At 39.9% G+C, this 21,406-nt stretch overlaps 1 protein-coding gene and 1 long non-coding RNA gene across 2 annotated transcripts in view; one reads left to right on the forward strand and one right to left on the reverse strand.

Annotated features, from left to right (window-relative positions):
- The window catches only part of LOC146675695 (protein TANC1-like), a 407,338-nt gene extending 397,130 nt beyond the window's left edge, over positions 1 to 10,208 (reverse strand). The window contains exons 1-6 of the mRNA XM_085400678.1: positions 9,935 to 10,208; positions 9,659 to 9,825; positions 4,415 to 5,019; positions 2,217 to 2,325; positions 1,857 to 1,979; positions 415 to 651 (exon numbers count right to left, since the gene is read on the reverse strand). Coding sequence (XP_085256804.1) covers positions 415 to 651; positions 1,857 to 1,979; positions 2,217 to 2,325; positions 4,415 to 5,019; positions 9,659 to 9,825; positions 9,935 to 10,208 — 1,515 coding nt within the window. The remainder of the gene's footprint in view (positions 1 to 414; positions 652 to 1,856; positions 1,980 to 2,216; positions 2,326 to 4,414; positions 5,020 to 9,658; positions 9,826 to 9,934) is intronic.
- A 2,511-nt stretch (positions 10,209 to 12,719) lies between these two features.
- Positions 12,720 to 15,780, forward strand: LOC146675710 (uncharacterized). The gene is made up of 4 exons (XR_014910308.1): positions 12,720 to 12,852; positions 13,729 to 13,800; positions 14,381 to 14,482; positions 14,656 to 15,780. It is a non-coding gene; the product is annotated as an uncharacterized LOC146675710 (long non-coding RNA).
- The last annotated feature ends 5,626 nt before the right edge of the window (positions 15,781 to 21,406 follow it).

Here is a 21,406-nt window from a genome sequence, read left to right on the forward strand (position 1 = left end):
CCAGTGTCGTTTTCCATCAAACACTCATTAAAACAGCAACGTCAAGTTAGTGCACTCATCCCCAGGGGGAGGGCGGGGTCACACATTGAAACAGACTGGCACGCAGAGGTGCAAGGCAGACCAGATGGAGAAATTTTGCTTTCTCACTTTGTGACTCATTCAGTTATTTGTGGTGAATGAAATATGGTTTCAACCACGTTTAAGCACCACATCTAAAATTCAAGCACTATTCAAACCTTGAAAAGACAATATTTAAATTCAAGCCTTTTTTAATGATTTCAAGCACCCATACAAACCCTGCATATGAAAAAGCCAGAAATCCAGAAAGATGGCCAAATGAAACCAAATGTCTATGATCACAAGAAAACTACATCAGTAGAGTTGTCAAGTAGTCACAATATGAAAAGTCCTCACCTTAGCCTCCTTTTTACAGAGCAGCATGACTTGTCCCAAGTGTCCTGCAGCAGCTGAGAAGCAGAGGGGGCTCATGCCGTTTTCTGAAACAACATCCACGCTGGCGCCGAACTCGAGCAGCAGTGAGACAATTTCCTGGTGACCGAGGTGACACTGGACGCAAAGCACTGGTGCGTTGTTCAGGACTTCTGTGCGGTAATTCACGTTTGCCCCTCCCAGCATCAGGAGACGGCTTACCTGATCATACAAGCAAAAAAATAAATAAAAAATGCAGAAAGCATTCACGTTTGAATATTTATTTCAAGGTCTTTGCAAAGAAGTGAATTTTTTATCACATGTACTTAAAGGTGAAAGAAATCTGAATTAAAAATAAATGTTATTCTCTTAAGAAGAGATGACTGTTTAACTATTTTACTCTTTATTGGCTAAATTATACACTTAAAAATGTGAACTACCACCCATGTTTGAGCAGCAGAATTGTTTCCATTACTCATTTTATGGCTCATACAGAGATCAAACTTCTTATTCTCATCTTCAGATTTTTCAGACGGCAAATGAAACGGCCACATTCTAGCGAATGCAATTATCAAGTGTGGTATTCGCTTTCATTACGAGTAAATCAATAATAAAGGCCTAGTCAAACAAAACCAAAGAGTGAAATGAGTGTTTGACGACAGGAGATGAAAGTGTGTGTTATTTTCTGGATCCTCTGTAGCATAATTAACCCCCCCACCCCTCCCCCAGAGGAGAGAATAAGGTCATTTTGTAAATGTCTGTTTGACTAATACTACACATTTATACAATAACTCACAAACAGACACCAGGTGATGGAACGCCCTCTGAAACAATAACACTAACGGCAAAGAAGTACGGAGGATAATTTTTCTTCGAGCCAGAATGCATCATGCTGGCAGAACAGCCTTTCCAGGAAAGGCCAAATGATTATCGCCCTTCGAAACACGACTGAAAAGCAGTACACAGGAAGTTGGCTCGTGCGCGAAGCTTATTAACATTTACCTGTCAAATTATAATTGGACACATTAACAATATAAAAGGACAGCGGTTATTAATAAAACATTCTCTGCGTGGAGCAACATTCGGGGATTAAAAGTGTAACTAAAATCTAAAGAAAGTTGCAGTTATTTCTGAGATGCATTTGCTTTAAAATGACCTAACCAGTGTATATGATTATATTACTCCAATGTAACAAAAGGGTTATGAAAATGCTGAAAATTGGATACATATACTGTGTGTTTAATATATAGTGTTTAAAGGTTTCCTATATCCCCTCAAGAAGCTTATACTTTGCATTTCAACAAAAGCAACCTGTTGCATTTAGGCATTTCAGGTTATCAATAATGTGTTTTTTTCATCGTTAGCTAATAAGCCGATTGTTCTGCATTCAACAGACGCGCAGGAGCAAACCTGAAGCAAAGGCTTACCTTGACATTAGGTGTGTAGAGGTTCCTCAGGGAGGCCAGGGCTGCAGAAAGGCCGTCAGTGCTGCAGTTTATCCACAGAGCCTGAAGGACACTGGATGACACGCCTGTCTTCTTGCTCAGACCCTGCACGCACGCCGATGCATAAATGCATGAGTAAATACACAAACACACATATGTAAAAACCAGCGAATCTGAGGGGCATAAGCTGTCAATGTTGCTTTCCACATCCCACGGCTTATCCTCTGGTGAACCATTGTCACAGTGCATAAATCAAGAGAAAGTGAACACCAAGAAATTCCTGCAAGGGATGGATTTCAAATAAAGATGAATGCATAGACCACGTAGGTTCCACATCTATACCTTGAAGATGTGTGCTTTGAGTATGTGGTGTCCCAGCTCCATTGTCTGCTGCCGATTCAGTTTCCCCTCTTGGCGCGATAACATGAAAGCCATGAGAGCGTGACCGGTCCTGGGTTAGAAAACAAGGGAACAGATAGGATACTCAGTCGTCAACAGTAGGAATGATTGTTACTCTGCTTCAAACGACATGAAAGTACTGATTCATTCTGCTGATGACGAGGAGCCTGGCACTGTCATGGAGAACTATTGTATTCTGGAGCTAGTGTGAATAAGCTAAAAATGTTTGGCAATGACCCTCTGAACAACAGGGGGGAAGAGTGTCACTGAGGCACTAATTAATGCAGAACTTCATTAAAAAGGCATGCATGATTGCGAATCCCTTTGATCTGGATAAAAATCCTCTCTAGTTGTGCCCAGGCACAAACAGAGAGGCAGTGCAGGAGGCTTTTGTCTCTCTGTGCATCTCCTGCGCCAGACTACAAGCCTTTGTTTTTTTAATGATGGAGCTGGAAGGCTGTGAATGACCAGAATACGAAGTTCAGCTCTCGTCCGTTTGGAGGCATCGCCGTGTGAGCAGAGGTGAGCAACAGGGAGGAAAAAAGTGACATCATTCAATTTATGAAGTGTGAATGACTGAAATCTCTCATTTGCGTGTGGCTCCAGCATTTCAATTAGGTAAGCACTGCAAGTACTGCTAAAAGAGATAAGCCTGCCTCGCATTGCAACATGCAATATCTGCAAAATGCATAGGTCAGTACCCCCCCTCCCTCACAAAAAGCACTATTTATTAAAACAGGGCAAATCAGTGTGAGGCTGCAAGACAACAAAAAAAAAAAAAGCACTGATCAGGAGTCAAAAGTTGTGCGGGTGATCTACTAACAAAGCACAAATTCATGAGCACAGACGCAGCAGTTCATTTTACCGATGACCAATGCAAGCTGCCAACAGCAGCGCAAATTAGTGGGTTGCAAACAAGCAGATGAGGGAGCGAGTAATCCACTAACAACGCTGGTGCGGCTTGTTATTTGAAATTTGACAATTATAATACGGTACCAGCACATGTGAACAATTCAGACCGGGGAGAGGCAGTGGAAGGAGAATCGATGTGTTTGATATGAGGGTGAAGTCTGCAGTCAGGCATCTGAACTCGGATGAATCCTGACAGCTCCAAAAGAGCACAGGATTTATCTGCAGAGGTGCTGCTTTATTACAAACAGCTTCACTGTATCAAAGGTGCATTCTGAGATGACCTTTTGAATGTGCTGTACGTCGCAAACAGGCCTTGTGCTAATGAATTTAGTGCTGTGATGTGTCTGTAAATGCTCACATCATCACATCACTTCACACTCAATTTTTTTTCTGCATGCCGTGTGTATTTTTTCCGAGACAAAGGAAAGACTTTGGCATGCAACAAGCTGACACCAACAAACAGGACTTCAGGGAGTCTAATGTTTCTGCAAAATCTCAAATTACATTCAGTGAAGCCTGAATGTCATTGTTGCAAGATTCGAGCATTAATCTAACATGCTTCACTTCCACAGCTGTATTCTCACATTCTCACAAATGTTATGCAATGGAGTCATTATGCAAGAGAAGACGACTCGAAGAAGTGAAACAGCCTGCTTGAAATCTGATCTATGATGTTGCAGGGCTGCGTATGCAAACTGCTGACTAAAGGGGTTTATTTACAAATGGAAGCTTTGGTGCAGTCTGCAGTGTTTATTATGGACCAATTTCTGCGCAGATATGTGAAGAAAAACACTGAATTACTGCCTCTAATACATCCAGAGCCAGCTATTCTCCCCTTCTGCAGACATATCCCACGTTAAATTCTGCTCTCCTGCATTAAAATTGAGGACCGGAAATAAGCAGGACACTGCTTTAAACATTTTAGGTAAGAACTTTGTGACAACCGACAGGATGGACACCAAATTTAGGCATGATTAAAGCTGTCAGAGACCTAAAACAACTAATTCAGAAGCACTCTGAGATGCAAAACTTCATTCACATGAAGACACGTTTATCATATTATTCTGCAGCATTAGTTGTACTTTTCTTACTGTCCTACATGCCTATTTGTGCAATTCAAGAACCTTTTCTAAATGCATTACTGAAACATACGCAAACTCTAAATGCATTACAGAAGCCTGCAAACCAAATTGAGAGCTGCGAAGTTATTGCATTAGCAGAAAACTGACCTGGGGTCACAAAGGAAGTCCGTACTCTCTCCATCAGCTCTCCACACCAGCCACTCTCTGAAGGAAGGGTGACAAAACATGCGCGTCTTGTCCCTCCGTTTGATGAGAAAGCACGAGAGCAGCTCCATGCGTTGCTGAAAGTCCTCCCATTGTAGCTCCCCCTGGACGAACCCCGCGTTGATGGCGTTGAACAGCTGCTCGTCAGTCAGGGGGTGCAGCGAGGCGAGCGATACGTTGAGGATCGGCAGTGAGCGCTCAAAGGCTGAATTGGTCATGAATTTCATGTTACACTGTAACTGGTACAGTTCTGCCAGTGAAACAGGCACGACTTTGTAACTGGCACTTTTGATCACGAGGTGGCCTCTTTCAAACAGATCCAGGGTGAGTTTGAGATACAGGTAGGACCCTTGGCTGAGGGAGATCAGGTGGCTACTTAGCTTGCCGACTGTGATAGGATCGGCCTTGCCGTTCAGGCTAATATTGTTCATGATGTCCTTGCTGCCGTTGATACGATACTGGATATATGCGTTGAGGTCATTGCTGATCTCTTTGTTGTCAGAAAAGTCATCCAGGGAGATTTTGGAGAAGGGCAGGAGGCTGGTGATCTCCCATTGAAGACAAGATAAAGACAGAGCGTGACATAAAAACATACATCTGAGCTTCAATGTACTATTAAAGTGTCAATGCATGAAAAAAAGTAATTTGGTGCAGTGTTTGCATTACAGACACAGCTGTATTACTCAATACCACAGCCAATAAATAAATAATTTAATTAATTAAAAGCAAAAATATTCTTTGCATCCTGAGCTGCCATTAAGAAAAACAAAATCTGCCTGTGTACGTGTATTATCAGAAGAGTTTCTTTGAGCAGTGGGGAAGCAAGCATGCTGAGCTATCAGGCCAAAGCAGACACTTGTTACTGTTCAAAATGTGGCTGTGAGGAAAACAGGAGTGGGGAAACTGAGTATTAAGAGGCAGGGGATGGATGGGATGGTAGCTAGCGGGCAAGCAGAGGTCTGAACTAGGGCTCACATTTCAATCTGTGTCCCAGGGGTTGGAGAAATCAATGCACCTTAATCCTCCAATCCTCTGCCTGTCTGAGGCTAGAGAAACATTGCCTCCGCAAGATAACATTTTTCCTCTCCCTCATCATGAGAAGGCAGCGCAAACAGACAAACACACACAAGCACATGTATGCACACGCTCAATAAAACATACCGAACACAATCCACAAGATTGGGGGGAGGGGGTGCAAACAACACCTCAGAGATTGTCCAGATATTAGTCTAGCAGGCAAGGGCCAATATATCGAACCCTTCCTCCGAGGTGAGATGCTATTTGTCTGTTCAAAGCACAAAACAATAGCGTGACAATTTCATCTCTATGCACAACTCTGATTCTGTCTGCAAATAAGAAACATTTCATGCCTTCATATTTTCTTGTCTTAACAATGCTATCTTGATTATTCTTCCGTGATTCATTTTTGCTATGCCCCGAGTTAGTCGGGCAGTAAAGCAGATAAGCTTTATTTATTCACTGAGGGTTTTTTTGCAAGAGACACCTGAGTACAAGCGACAAGTACAAATGTACACGCATAATATTACAAGTATGAAGTGATAATGCTTTAAAGTCGATCATTTAGTGCTTCCAATTTCAAGCTAAATTGCAGCTTATACAAACACTAAGCTGCAGAGTTTCTGAACTTGTAGCCGAAAGCTTAGATAGCAAAGCCATACACACACAGACGCAGGTTTACCGATGGCTTTTGCATATTAATGATGGCCAAATGGTTCAGATAACTTACAAAGCCGAATGTAACCACTGTCTGCACTGAATGGCAATGCTGCTGACTGCTGTGTCCAGAGCTTTAATGTTAGGGGAAACGGTATGAGAATACAGCATGGAGCGTACAGTTTGTGCTTTTGATCTTTTGTAGGAACTTGCTCTAAAAACTTTTGAAGGAAGTAGGAACCATCATCATTAGCTCATATTTCAGTTTCAAGAACCTTTGAGTAATGCAAGTGTATGGTCATTATAGTCTATTGCATGGAGCAGGACTGACAACCATCATGTCCAAACAACATTTTATATACATTTTCTTTATTTACTGTATTTATTTCTCTATTTATTTTATTTTGAATGCTGTGCATGGTCCAGTTATCGTAGAATATCTTCAGTTTATCATTAATTCTGTTATTAAGCATTGTGCTGTCGTTATGTGTCATGGCATGTGGTTGTACGCAGCCCTGTTTGTTCATTGTTTTCATTTTGAATTCTGCTTTTGTAATATTTCTCATCACGTCCCACCGGACATAGAGAATTCAATTTTGGAATTTCTTTGTGATTTTGCAACCATTTCCTGCATCTTACCCAAATATGTGGACTCGTAGCCCCCCCCCCCCCCCCCCCAAAAAAAAAATAAACAATAAAAAGAGAGGACATACAGGGTTTTTCTGCAAAAGACTGCCAACTCTCTTAAAAACTATTTAACTGACTTCTGTTACATTTTTGGAAAATTAGACATTTTCAGTCAGTGACTAACAGCCTTTCCATTGCACTTAAAGGGAACTTACTGAACATCATAGGAGCCTGATTTACAAAAACATTGTCAAACCGACTCCGAGGTTTTCACATGTGAAGTCGTCATATAGCTCCCATTAAAACAACAGTGCCATTTGATTCATTACTGCAGACAACTGCTAAGTGGTTACAGTGGGAATGTGAACAAAACAGAAATATAACAAGAAAAATATGATTACAAGAAAGTAAAAGACACAGATGGCATGGTTAACAATGTGCTATCCTTTGCCACAGACCAGCATGTGCACAGGATTCACTAACAGAGGTTATAAAAAAAACAGCTACTGTTACATATGCCTTAAACCACACGTTTCCTTTCCAGCACAGTTGTTACTATGAAATCTACCACACGGACAACAAAAACACATCTCCGATAACCGACTGCAACCTTGTTGTTGTTGCTGTTCTTGCTTTGCCAGCCTCCAGGTGGCTAAAAACGTCACCCTAGCAAATTCACACAAACAGTAACTCCCTCTCATTAAACACTGTTTCACTTTGTCAGAAGACATTACAACACATATGTTGCAGTGTTCTGCTTATGGATGGATGGATGGATGGATGTTGCAGTGTAGTCGAAATGTATTACTTTAAGTGCAGTCACCTGGAACATCTTTCCACGTCAAAAAACCAATTCTAATGCATTAATAGAAGAGCATAAGAGGTGAATACAAAATATCAGCGCTACAATATATTGATTCACCACACTGACAGGGCCTTGCCTGAATTCTTAATAGCTAGGCTGAATTCACTATATAGTACAGCCCACACTGATGGACAACACTCGACCCTGGCTTCTGACTGAGCAATAATAACTCAAATTCCAGATGTCAATCAAAAACCACATTATTATCCAAGGCTCAGTGCTTTCTTTTTCCCCCCAGCAAGGAAAATAAGTTTTCATGTAGTTCATCAGTAGTGTCAAAGCCTCAGTTGTCAGCAGCGTGAATTTAATCCAAGTCCATAGCATTTCTGGAACTGGTCAACCTAGTGTCAGCTCAAGGTGACTGACTCATCTCTCTCCTGCCCTGCAGGTCATGTGTCTCAATTCTTTCCTGAATGTTGCTGGATATGCCTGACTCTGTAAAGAGTAGAATAACAAGCGGGAGCAGCTCAGGAAACACTTGTCAAAATGTAAAAATGTGCAGGGTCTGGTGACAGTGAGTGAGTGCCTAGAGAGGTGACGGCATGTCCAGCTAGACATTTGTTAAAATGAGAGAATTTTGATTCATTTCTTTTCTAGGGTTGCCACAGTGTTAGATTTTCCGATTTAGGATATGAAATGTTCTGGTCAACAAATCAATAAATGTGTTTTACAGTGTTTTATGGATTGGGAAACAGGGCCAGTGTGAACTGTAAGTGCAGGAGGACTGTTGGCTACAACCGGCATACTTTTTTTTTCTGCACTATAAGCCGCACTTAAAATCCTTTAATTTTCTCAAAAATCGACAGCGTTGATGCTTTATCAGGTGTAACTATTAAGTTCAACATCCAAGCATCCATGAAAACAAAATTTATTAAATTTAACGGAGTTAGAAGTTAGCTCACTAGTTCCACCTAAACATGATATACATGACTAAGAGATTTCTGAAAAAATTTAAATGTACAGCTCTGCCGTCCCTTTCGACATAAATGAAGACAGAAAACTAAACAGCAGTGACATTTATAGGGTTACTGAAGCTTGGCTAGCTGGTATAAAATGATATGCTAGCGACACAGCTATGTTAGCATAACATAAACACAGTGAAGCTAGAGGATGAAGGCTAACTTTTTTTCACTCATAAAAGTTAATGTGAGGGTTCCCGAGGGTTAGGGACAAATGCAATCGCATGGCGGGATGCTGTAAACGGACCAAACTTCAATCAGGAGAACAACTGAGGTAATCCATCCACAATACAAAGGTTAGTCATTAATATGCTGCAACAACATGGGAATAGAGCAGCTGCAAGAGAATTCAGCATTTATGAATCAATGTGGATTGGAGGAAGCAAGAAAAATGAGTTGACTTATCTGACTGTTTTGTTTCGCTTAATGCGCCTTATAATCCGGTGCGCCTTATGGTCCGAAAAATACAGTATATTAAGTAAGTGAAAACTAGCACTAATAACATTAAAATATATTAAAAGGTAAGACTGTAAAAGCACTTAGTTAAAGATGCTTAGTTAAACCAGCCTGTGCAAATTTCATTCAATTTGTATAAAAAAATATAACAACAGAAGTCTTGAGTGTTCAAACTTTTTGATAAGCTTCAGCTCAGAGCGCTTGGAAAGCAGATAGTAGAGGATAAGAGCAGACACGAAACTGGTAATTAAGTTAAGAATCAAGCCCTTAACAGCTTGCCTGTATCCAGTACTTCACTCAACAGTGTAACAGCCAAACTGCACCTGTGTGAGTTCATTGTGGGAAGCGAGTCTCTGAGTGTGTGAGAGAAGCAGCTGCAGCAACAGAAGAGTGAATGCCATTAGCAGTAGTTACTTTAATCAGCCGTAAAGTGTGCGGATAAGCAGAGTAGTTACCGAGAGGGAAGAAAGAGTGATAAACTTTTTAAAACTAAAACTCATCACCAGTATAATGTGACATCTGTAATTCTGACTCGAGGTGATTATAACAGTGAATATTTTGTCATCTGAGTGAACTCAGAGCCATGCTTTATAAGTTCTTTCTTACCACCAAGTTGATTCGAACAGTGACAACCAGTTTTAGCCAGGAGGGGAACTTGGCAATGATTTTTGTGATGAAGGATGCAATGGTGTCTCCATAGTCTGGTTTGTGGAACTCCGCTTCATTCAGCCCGTCTATTAAGATTATGTAATCTTCCTCTGGAATCCTTCGCTCTGCAAAGACATTTACAAATAAATTAATATTAAAATACTATGAAATGAGATTAGTGGTCTCATACACGATGAAAATGAAATAGTGCAATATACAACTACAGTGTTTTACCTTTCCGAAGGTTGGCCAACGGTTCCAGGACTCCTCTCCGGAAAGCAGCCATGGGGTCTTGGACACAGGAGCGCAGACTGAGCATGCTCTGGAGGTGGGGCTCTTTCAGCAACAGCTCCCGGTACGCACTCAGTTGATGAGCTCTGCACAGAAGGGCTGCGATGCTGTGCACAAATTCTGGGACCAAGCAAGTGTACGTGTTATCTGCCTGGCAATAATGATAAGCCACCACCTGGAAGACAAAAGGAACGAGAACAAACGCGAGTGAAGCCATTGCTTTTTGAGAATCAGGAAGAATTAAAAATATGATTCACTGACTGATGGGTACATTTGATAACTTTAAAGCGTTTACAAACAACACGTTTGAACATTCAGACACAAATGAGAAAATCTGATCCCTCATATCGATAAACGTTGTTTTATTTGCAAAGAGGCTGATATCAGCACGCACTGATGTTTGGTCCATTTGTCTGCCTATTACTCCTAAGACCCGAACTCTTCCACGGCATGCATTTTTAATTTCTCTTTGATATTTGGTCACATTGGGGCCCGATGAATGTAAAAACAAAGAATTACCAGATTTTCTTTTTAACCTTATTTTTGTTTTTTTTTGAAAAATAAGAGCCACATATGAGGATATTAGTTTAAAATTTTGAGAGAACAGTAGCAGTATAATGTCCTCATAAGTGGATATCAGGCCCTTGTAGAGCAGAATTGAGTATTTTGGTCTAAATAACCCAAAATGTGATGTGGTAAATATTAAGGGATAATTATTATTGTAATAATTGCATAGCCTTATGCTAAGATCAACAACATTTACTTTAAAAAAAACAAACCACCACTGTAACTGCTCCATAAGCTATTTCATATATATAAATGCCTCTGTGGTTAGCTAACGCTCTGTTCCTTTTAAGATTGGGCATTTGATAAGCCCTAATCTGTCAATGGAGTGCCGAGCACAATTTTAAAAGGGGCTTTCAAACGGATTGATCTGTAACAGATTTTATTTTTCTCCTGCTGTGACAGCTGGACCAAACAATTCTCTGAAAAAAGGGCACGTTAGAAGATGTCTCTGTGACCTTTTCATGCTCGAGAAAATGAATGGGCTTTCTTTCCTCTTTTTGTTTTCATTTTAAACTCTGCACTAAACAGATCAATATATACATGAAGCCAGAAGCAGAAGTGACTCCCGTGTCTACCTGGAGACATCGCACACACTGTTGGCATGTCTTTAAACATGATCACACAGCCTAAAACAATACAATAGACCACATGGTCTCAGAAACTACCGGGAAAGACAGCAAATGAGAGCAAATGAGATAAATCAGTGTGAGATTATTCAATTTAAGGGCTACGCCACTTTATGAGTTTGTAATTACTGTGTGACCTTTGCAAACATCTTTAAATCATAGGTTGTATTTATGTGGAAAAGGTTAAGATGATTTTAGTCGTTCTAATAAAACACAAAAGCATTCAGATGTTACCTCATCAGTGTTTTAGTAGACAAACAACATATCCTCGAATTTGCCTGTCAGCAGTCCACAGTCTTGGCTCCGTTATCATTCGTGAAGAGAGCCCGGCGCATGAGCTTTGCCAGAGGAATGTATGACTTTGGAGTACAAGCGAGCAATGAGTGCGCCATACCTGACTTTGTCTCAAACCACAAAGCTCTGCTGAATAGCTAAACACCACACAAGCATTGTAGCACCATTCCTCCGCCACGGTGACCCTCACTCAAATCTCCCTGTCTGAGAAACCCAACCACAAGCAGCTCAGGCTAAGATTTCAAAACCATGGAATTCCAGTGGCCAACACTAATATGGCCCTTTGACTCTGTAAGCCTTTATAGAGGAAAAAAGACAAAAGCTCAACTCCAATTACTCAAAATTAGGATTCTTATAAACTGAGTATATCACCTCAGAGAGGAGGTGAAATTCCATCAACAACTCTAGTTTATACAGAAGATCTTACAATAGAGGCGACAGATAGATGTAAATAGTGGATTGCAAATAATAAAACAAAGAAAACACCAGAGCATAGAGTTAATTTACAAGTGCTTATTACTAATCCTGATGCTGAAATTTGACATCAAGTTTAATTTACCACAGCACTGCTTTTTGGTTTGATGGAACTATTTGGGGGAAACAGGGCAGACTGGCTTCACTTTCACAGAAACTGATATAGAGAAGTTCACAAAGCACCTGGAAGCCCGGGAAAAAGCTGTTCCCATTTATTTCAGGCTCTTAGTGCATCTTACACCCAATGCACCTGCCACGTTTGTTAGATTTAATGAACAGCTGTTGTAAACATGATTACACGTAGATTATTTCACGTATTAGATCTTTAAATGCAATATTTCGATGCCAGATGAAAATCAGTAACAATTTTAACAACCTTTTAAATCTGCCTCAGCAGCAGTTTCCTTTAGGAGGTGGACAGTAATATACAATCCCTAATATAAAGCTCTGCTAAAGACAAATCTGAATGAATTCATGTTGTTCTTGTAACATTTGTGCAATTTGTCACAGGACATGTTGGCACCAAAAAGTGGCGCTCCCACCAAAACCTACACTGTAAAAACTGTGATTGGGGTTAATTAGAATCTAATAGGAGAGTAATAGTAATTATTACTCAGTAAAAACGTGTATGAGTAGTTTTAATCAAATCTAAGCAAAATTCAACAATTTTGAGATGTTCAGTTATTTAAATTTACACAGTTTTGTTTGGGGTAAATTCAGCAATGGTTTGTTGAGTAGATTTAAAAAAAATGTTTGAGTACTAAAAAAATTTAAGAAATCTAATAGATTTAACTGATGAAAGCATTTTCATTTTAATCATTGTACACTTCCGCCCATAATCCTTTGTGCCACGTGCAGGACACACGCGCTTCATGAGTGGACGTCTCCATTTTGTCAGAGGTAAGACTTCTTAATTTGTTCAAATATAAGACACGGTTTAAACAATAACGTATATCGGTTTTGAGTAAAGGTTTTAAACAGTATGATACGTCGAAATTTTATTAATAATCATCACTGTAATGATAGTATCGTATTTTTACACAAATGGCAGTTAGTGGACTGCTAGCACAAGGTCACTTTCCAAGCCTTCACGACTGTGTTACTGAACAGCTTTAACTAACCACATGTTTTACCGTATTAAAAAATATCAACGGTATATTCCGATGAGTTTTAACGTCTTTCATCCACGTTTAAAAGTTCATGAAAAGGTTTTGCGGTCAGTTGTGAGTGATTTTGTCAGCCACAGTCAGTTTTTCGAACTCCAGTTTCCAATAATGGCGGCCGCTACTAAGTTTTAAAATTACTCTTAGTAATCTTTCTGGGTCACAAAATAAACTTTTAACATATTTTCAGGCGCGAAAGTAGCTGTGTAAACATCAAATATCTGCTCGGTTTATCAAGATATCGCATGTTTGCAAAAGTGCTTCGACGTTTTCGGAGCATCTGCTACCCACCAGCTCGATAGCAAGCCGGGAGCTCGAGGGTCACTGAAGCCGCTGAGAACGGCACAACTCCCGGCACATCATTTTCAGATCACCGCGGGGTTTCGCTACTCAGTTTAAACGTAATGTATAAGTCACTTAGACAACCTAAAAATGTTATTGTTTGGTTTTTTTCAGTGTTTTATTTGTTCGTGAGTAAATCGGTTTGGCTGAGATTAAAGTTATTAGATTAGATTAGATAAAATAAAACTTTATTAATCCCCCGGGTGGGTTCCTCCTTGGTTTTTACACAGCTGACTAAACGTCAAAAATGATAATGTTGCTTTCCTTTCAGGTAATGGAAGATCCCTCAACTTAAATTCACCTGATCAGCATGGGATTGAAGTTGCAGGCTATCATAGCCAAGGTATTTTCCACAGACATTTCAGCTTGGAATTTTATTTAAAGAATTTTTTTGTCAAATTTCATTTGCATGGTGCACAGCTCCACTAATTTGTTTGCATGTTTTTGTCAGTGCAAGAGGACGCCAGGACGTCACTGATATAATTAACAACACAATTATGGGTTTCATGTTTTAATTGTATTTTAAATACATGTCTATTCTTAGTAAAAAAAAAACCAAACAAACAAACAAAAAAACACAAGTACAGGTATTGCTGGGTTTTTGTTTTGTCCCAAGAAGGAAAAACCCTTTCTGACGAACATAAACTAAATTAGATAAAAAAAACTAAATGACTAAATTAATGTAATTTACTAAAACGACACATTTAAAGATTGAACCTGTCAAGCATGTTGACAATACCTTTGTGTTGACTGTCAGCACCCAGGCATGTGCATTAACATCAGCTAATTATCGCACATAATGCTCCATGTGATGATAATTTGATATTTAACAGTTTTTTTTAATACTGCCAATTCTCACAGTTTTGTCTTAATAAATGGTCACTTATCTGATGGTAATTTTTGGAATTCTTGCTCATTTTCAGTCACCAAGCAATCCTAGCAATAACATAACCAGAAATCTGGTTATTCAGTGCTTGATGGTGTACCTTGGGGAGTCCATTGATCAACTGATCAAAGAGTACAGTGTAAGTGTTGAAGTAGAAACATTATTCTGTTTTTGTTATTCATATGTGTTTGTCAAGTTTCAAATAATTTGAGGCATTATCATGTTTTATTTGTCATTCAGCTACAGGATGTGTCCAGGAAATATTTCATGTGTGCAACTACAGTCAGAAAACCCATGTGTTTGTTGTTTCAGGATGCTGATGAGGATGGTGTGTCACAAGATCTTTCTGAACAGAGGATGAAAATCTACAAAATCAAGGCTGTTGGATCTGAGGAGGATGACATTGGCATTGTGCTGGAGGGTGTGAGAGTTATGCCTGCTCTGGGCAATTTTCCAAGAGCATGCGCAATGCTGGTTGGATTGACATATGCAGTCGATCTTGCCTATCCCAAAGAGCTAAAATACACCTTGGAAGTATTCCAGAAACTTTTCCTTGAACTGGATTGTGCTAAGCTCTCACCAAAAGTGAACAGCCTCAAGAACAAGTTATTGGCTTAAACGAGGACTCTGAAAGAATGAAAGGGAAGTAAGCTCACTGAAAACCTTTGGTTTGTCTTTGTTAGATGCAGCTATCTTTTCAGTTTTTAAGTTAATTTCATCTTATTCATATCTTACCCAAATGACCTGCAATGTGTCAGGCTGTATTTGTGCTCTTCATTTTAATTTTGTTTTTTATTACCTACAAGTTTCTTAGGAATATTCTGTTTGAAAGGCAGCAAATTGGAGGAATCACTAGTGAAGCTTTTCTTTGTTTATAGTGTATGTTACTATAAAACATTGGTTTAAAACAACTTTAAAATTTAACAGAAGTGCAGTCCTGTAGCTGTAGAAATGTTACTTCCTCTTACATGTGTCTTAGATTTTCTCAGGTTAAACATCCAAATTGGGATAAAAGGTTGATTTACATTATTGATATTCCATGTACATGAGTGAAAAACCTTTGTTCTACAGTTATATTGAGTGATTCAATTTAACAAAAGATTGACAAACTAAAGTTTTTGTTTGTCAATCATAAATAAGTAACAGAGATAAAGGAAACGGTAAAGGATATTCAAATTTCAGGTTCATGTTGACATTACAGTCTAAAGATTAATTTCTTTTTTACAAAACTGGTTTACATTCATGCAGTTTATGTTGCTGTTGCTCTGTACACAAAGCTGTGTGATAAACTGTTTATGACACTAAAACAAATTTACAGCAGAGGAATGTATTTAGGAGATCAGGAGATTGTTGATGAGAATTCAGTGTATACGAGCAGAAAAATGTTATATTATAAATTACTGTGTTTTATTTTCCACAATAAAACAAATTACTGTTTTGATGTTTTCTTTGTGAAATTGATTCATTTTACTCAGAAAATAAGTAAAATTCATTTCATTTTCTCTTATTATTCAGTCATTATTTTTAAGGTTTATTTGGAAAATTATTGAATCCAATTTGAGTTTTACTGAAAAAACAAGAAGATTTCATTTCTTTGTAATGGATATTTTAGGAAGTTTTTACTAAACCTTTGCCAGATAGTTAGTAAATTCAAAGTAATTTTTCTCAGAGACTTATTTCATATCAATTATTTTTTTTGGTAAAGTTGGGCAATTTCAACCTTCAGTTTGAGATTTTGACCCTAAATCCAACACATATTTACAGTTTAATTCTATTAATATCTACTTTTGTTTTCTATTTGAATTTAATTAACATTTTCTCTACATTTTACATAAATCTTTTGAAATTAAAATCTACTTAATTATTTCAAGTGTCACTTTGTTGCCATAACTTTTTTAAGTAACCTCTAGTCACAGTTTTTACAGTGTAGGGACACCCACGCTACATGCAACATCAAGGCAGTGCAAACGACAGTTCTCAGCAATATGCAGACATTCCTTCTACATAATTACGGAGACTTCAAGAGGCCCAGCAATGCATCTGTTGATCGGCATCAGACAGATGGCCAAAATACACTCTGACACTAAGAAAGTGTGACCTTTGTCCAACAACGAGCCATTTTACAAACAACTGTCTGGTGAGTCTTGATTTCTGCTGTGACACTTGAATGCTTAAGGTGAGAATTTAGCTTAAACAACATGAAAGCATTGATCCATTCTTGGTGGTGGTTCTCTGCACTTTTTAGCCTGTTAGTACCAACTGAACATGGTTTTAAATGCCACAGGCCACCTGGGTATTGTTGCTAACCATGTCGATCCCTTGTGTCCAAAGTGTACTCATCTTCTGTCTATAAAAACGAGTTTACAGTACTCACTCTACCTCCACAGTCACCAGATCTCAATCCAATAGAGCACCTTTGGGATGTAGTGAAACAGGAGATTCACATCATGGATGAGCAGCAACTATATCATGCCATAATTTCAATCACTCTGAGGAATGTTTCCAGCACCTTGTCTTTTTGGTGGAGATAATCATAAGATAAAATTAAAAACGAATAGCAATACTGTAGCATGAAGCAATTATGCCCTAAATGAACTCATGATTATTTGTTTGCTTCTGCCTTTAATCTCTGTGCTCCTATTTAATATCTATCAATAAAATAAAGAGAAATTTATAGATTAACCAGACAGCTCATTATCTCAGATGCTGTTTCACAAACACAGGACAAACAATAGTCACCAAGGTTCTGGCACAGAATGAATGCACTAATGATGAATACATATTATGTTTCGCCGTGGTAGCTTCTTTTCTCTCATTGCTTCTTTAGACTCGTTACTTTTTGGGGGTTTTTACCGAATACAATTTCCTTGAACAGAAGTGCCGTCTCTGCTATGCTGTGACCCCAAGAAAGATTTTACACTGTGTGACGAAACCCTGGGAGAGAGCATCAAGGACGCGATGAGACAACTTCATTTATGGCCTGAACCAATCTAAGGTGCGTGTTCTGCCGGTCTCAGAGGGCAACACTGCATAACTATGACATCAGCCCATAAACTCTGGGAGGACAGACAGACACAAGCACACCGGTGCTCACACGCAAACCAACACACATAAACAGCCAAACATTTTCTGGTCTGTTAAGCTTTATGAGCCACTGTGCGCCTGGACCGTCCAGGTTTATGTCACACACAATAATGATGAGATGTAAAAATGGTACGGACTCTTGGAACAATAGAATCATCAGGGAACAACACATCCAACTGTGGGCTGCAGAAAATATCAAAGCAGTGGCCACTGTGTAAAATACATGCGCAAGCTATGAGCTATGGTATGCAAGGAAATATCAGTACCGTGAGCCTACCATGTACTACTCCTTACTTCTTCTATAGCTTGTCCTCATCCCATCTTACTCCATTACTGCCTTCACAAGTTAAATTGCTTACCTGCTTCTAATTGTAAGGGCCTAGAGTGGACATTACACAGTTGCATTTCTCTGGTATGTTGAATAGGAACTGGGACTAGATTTTATCAAAGAGAGAAAACAGTCTAGAAGTAGACACACGGGAACTGTTACTATATTTCATCAAGAATAAACCCAAGGGAGGCAGGAGTCAAGTATCTGAATTTCAAAACATTGGTAGCTGCTACATACAGACTAAAGAGGTAAAGCAAAACAACATATTCAAGGACGATTCTAGAGGAAAAAGTCTCATGAGGTCTTTTAAACTTTGAGTCGTCTCTGTCTAGGCCAGGTGTTTGACCTGAGTCACTCATGTTTTTATGCTTCTTTTCACAGCTCAGCCCAGGTTGCCCCTGCTGTGATTTTCCCTCACTGGCAGAATTGTCTGCTTTCAAAATTCAATGTAACAAACATTTCATCTGTGCTCTAAACTGTTTGTCTTTTCTTCTCTTTCTGTTTGCTCCTTTGAGTTGGACTCTAATGTAGTCTCACTCTTTTGTTTCTACAGCCTTACAGTTAACATACCACTCTGGTCCGTCAACGTTTATTCAAGTGTACATTCATTCTATCAACAAGCATGGGCAGCCCTGCTAATTATGGAGTAAAATCATTAGCATAAGCTTGCATTAACATTTGAGCCATAAAATATACTCCTGATTAGTTCAAGATTCACTTACGTGTCAAAATACAGATGCACCGAGTCTATGTCCATGCGGAACATGTACACGGCGGTGCAGGCAAATAGTCGCAATCAAACTTATAGCTACATGCTAATATGTTGCTAGTGTGAAGTATGTCAGGGAAAGCTGGGTATAATTCTTTGTGCCTCTTTGCAATAGCAGAGCACTTTATTTTCAACTAAGTGTGAGAAGATCTTGCAACTTACTGCAGCTTGAGGGAAAGTTTGATCATGTCTTTTGTAATAAAAAATAATATTTTGCATTTGAAAGGTAATTTTTTGGGGGGGGGGTCCTGCGCATCTCTAGTCAAACCTGTCCAGGGCGTACCCCACTAGGATAAACTGCAGGCAACGCCTCCAACCCTGAATGGGATAAGGAGTAAAGAAGGGAGGTGGGTGAGTGAGTGGATGATAAAAGCTGTACATGACTCATACTGTCAGCTTAGCTACAAACTGCATTTAGGCAAAATTATATATAGGAAAATGCTAAACGTACTGCTGTTTGATTCACCAAAAATAGGCCGAGGTCAAAAGCAATAAGGTATGAGGAGACCTGGGAATAGTATGGGTGAAAAGACATAAGGGAAAAGGGGGTGAAGGGGGAAATATCAACAACTGTGACAGCTGTGTGGATATGGTAAGCTGAACCACAACAGGGAGGCTCCAGGGCAGGAATGCAGAACAGATCAGCCAGACCGGAGCGTGTGCTTAGGTTTGACATGGCGAGGCAGTGGCGAGCCACACCACACAGCAGCTGTCTAATCCCAAACTTCTGCCTTGATACTCCTGTTCTGAAAAGCACAGTCCGTTCTTTGAACTATTGACTTCTTATTTCTTCTAAACCTACTACAGATGCTCTCACTCTTCGGTGTCTATCACTCGCTTGGATTAAACTGACATGCCACATGTCAGCCTCTGGCACAGGTCGTATCTCACGGTTACGATCTTGACAGGCAACACAATGCAGTCACAGATGAAAAGTATACAGAGCATTTCCTGTATACTTCTTGAGCTCCAGATGTCAAGACCTCAAAAACCAAGGAGTCTTACCTGCTACAGAGTTTGGCCTCGGCATCATGAGGGAAGCTGATGTCTGTGGCGGGTACGCAATGGGTCCCTCAGGTGAGTGACTTGGAGGGTGTGGTGGCCCTGGAGCACCCGCAGATATGTTAGGGTGCTGCTGGTCTGTCCTGGATGGGGTGTCTGCAGGTGTTGCTGTGGCACTGCTGGAGTCTTCTTCGGCCACAGGAGAGCAGGTGTCCGCCCGCACGCTCTGTGCCAGGCCATGGCGATCGCTGCCTCTTAGGCTGCCATCTTTACTCCACTCCAGGCTGGAGCCGCTGCGGTCATCATTCTCTGAAGAACTAGTGATGGTGGCTGAGAGCAGATTTAAATTTAAAAAAAAAAAAAAAAAAAAAAAGAGAGAGAGAGAGAGAGAGAGAGAAGGGATTTTCAGCAAGTGAGGGAGGTGAAATGAGGGGAAGAGGCACAAGATATATCTGAGTAATGGTCTTTATGTGCGATGAACATTTATCCGTCTTAATCTCTAGTGAGACACCGAGCTGTAATGGAACTTTCAGCTTTGAGTGGCTTGGTGGTTTTGCTGATTGCCCTATCAACAGTTCTCAGAAGCTCATTTTATATTTACAGCGATCGTCTTCCTATACTCGTGAAACTCGGAAAGTAATATTGCACAGATTTATAGAACGTAATGTATTGTTATTGTTAAGAATCAGCGTTTGAATGATTTGGAATCATCCAGTGCAAACAGCAACTGCAACTGCAACAACTAGTCGGAGGGGAAAATGCAAAAGAGCAGGAATAACAATATAAAACCAAACATGGACATTTTTTTTTTACCCCTTCAGTTTAGACAGGTGTCTCTTCTAGAAGAAGAACTCCTTTAATCTCCCCTCGAGCCAACACAGCGACCTACCACAATCTTAAAAGCAAAGGAAAGGACTAACTCTCTATGATGACAGGCAGCTGGATACAGGAACATCAGCACTGTTAGTGGACTGGAGCCGGCCAGCCAGCTGGCCATGTTTGCATCACACACTACTAATCTGGATTTCATAATGGCGCAGCACGTTGCATCACCACTAATATTAATACAACAAACACATCTTGGACCCTGTGATTCCTGCGCTGGTTTCCTGGGCAAACATGAAGTCCTCTCATGGCAGCAGTCACGATAAACCCTGCTCGGACCACGGCATTAAAAGTCATCGTGATCTGACTGGCTAAACTACAGGACCTTGCTAAGAAGAATATGTAATTATTTATTCAAGCTTAGTGAAAATTTGAATTTTTATTTTATAAACAACTACATGCAGTCAAGTCCAGGCCCCTCGTGAAGGACCTTCTGAGGGAGCTGTTTTGTAAATGTTAAGACATTGCAAAGTCTCACTAATTCCATCAAGGAGCTTTTAATGCAAAACAAAGCCAAATTAATGTGCTTCTGAAATCAGAGTCAAAGTGAAACTTCAAAGAACAGAGAACATTAATCACAGGCATCAGTCTGACTTGTGGACGCACTGTGACTTTGTTCTTTCTTTTCCTTCCTGCACAATTTTATTAAGGAGTGTGGGTGGGATGTTGTAGACCAGTGGTACTTTACACCCCCTTCCCAAAAACACTCCACCCGCCCACTCAAGTACATAGCAGACTAGCATGCCATAGTCACCGATGTAACAATTTAATTTAACATCACTCTGCTGCAGATTTAAAAGCCCTCTGCTGCAGATACAGCTCAAGAATCTGCTGTTAGCAGTGAAGCAGCCAGTCAGTCACAGCTTCAAAGGATAGCTAAACACAGCTAATTAGACTCGAAAATTACATGCACATGGCATTTCATAGTTTGTAATGGGTGTACAATAAAGGGGTCGTAGAATTAGGGATCAAGAAAGGAAAACAAGCTGACC

The sequence above is a fragment of the Rhamphochromis longiceps genome, linkage group LG3 (genome assembly GCF_057381845.1).
Source record: "Rhamphochromis longiceps isolate RC_006_pf linkage group LG3, R_longiceps_female_GT1.1, whole genome shotgun sequence".
Taxonomy (NCBI): Eukaryota; Metazoa; Chordata; class Actinopteri; order Cichliformes; family Cichlidae; genus Rhamphochromis; species Rhamphochromis longiceps.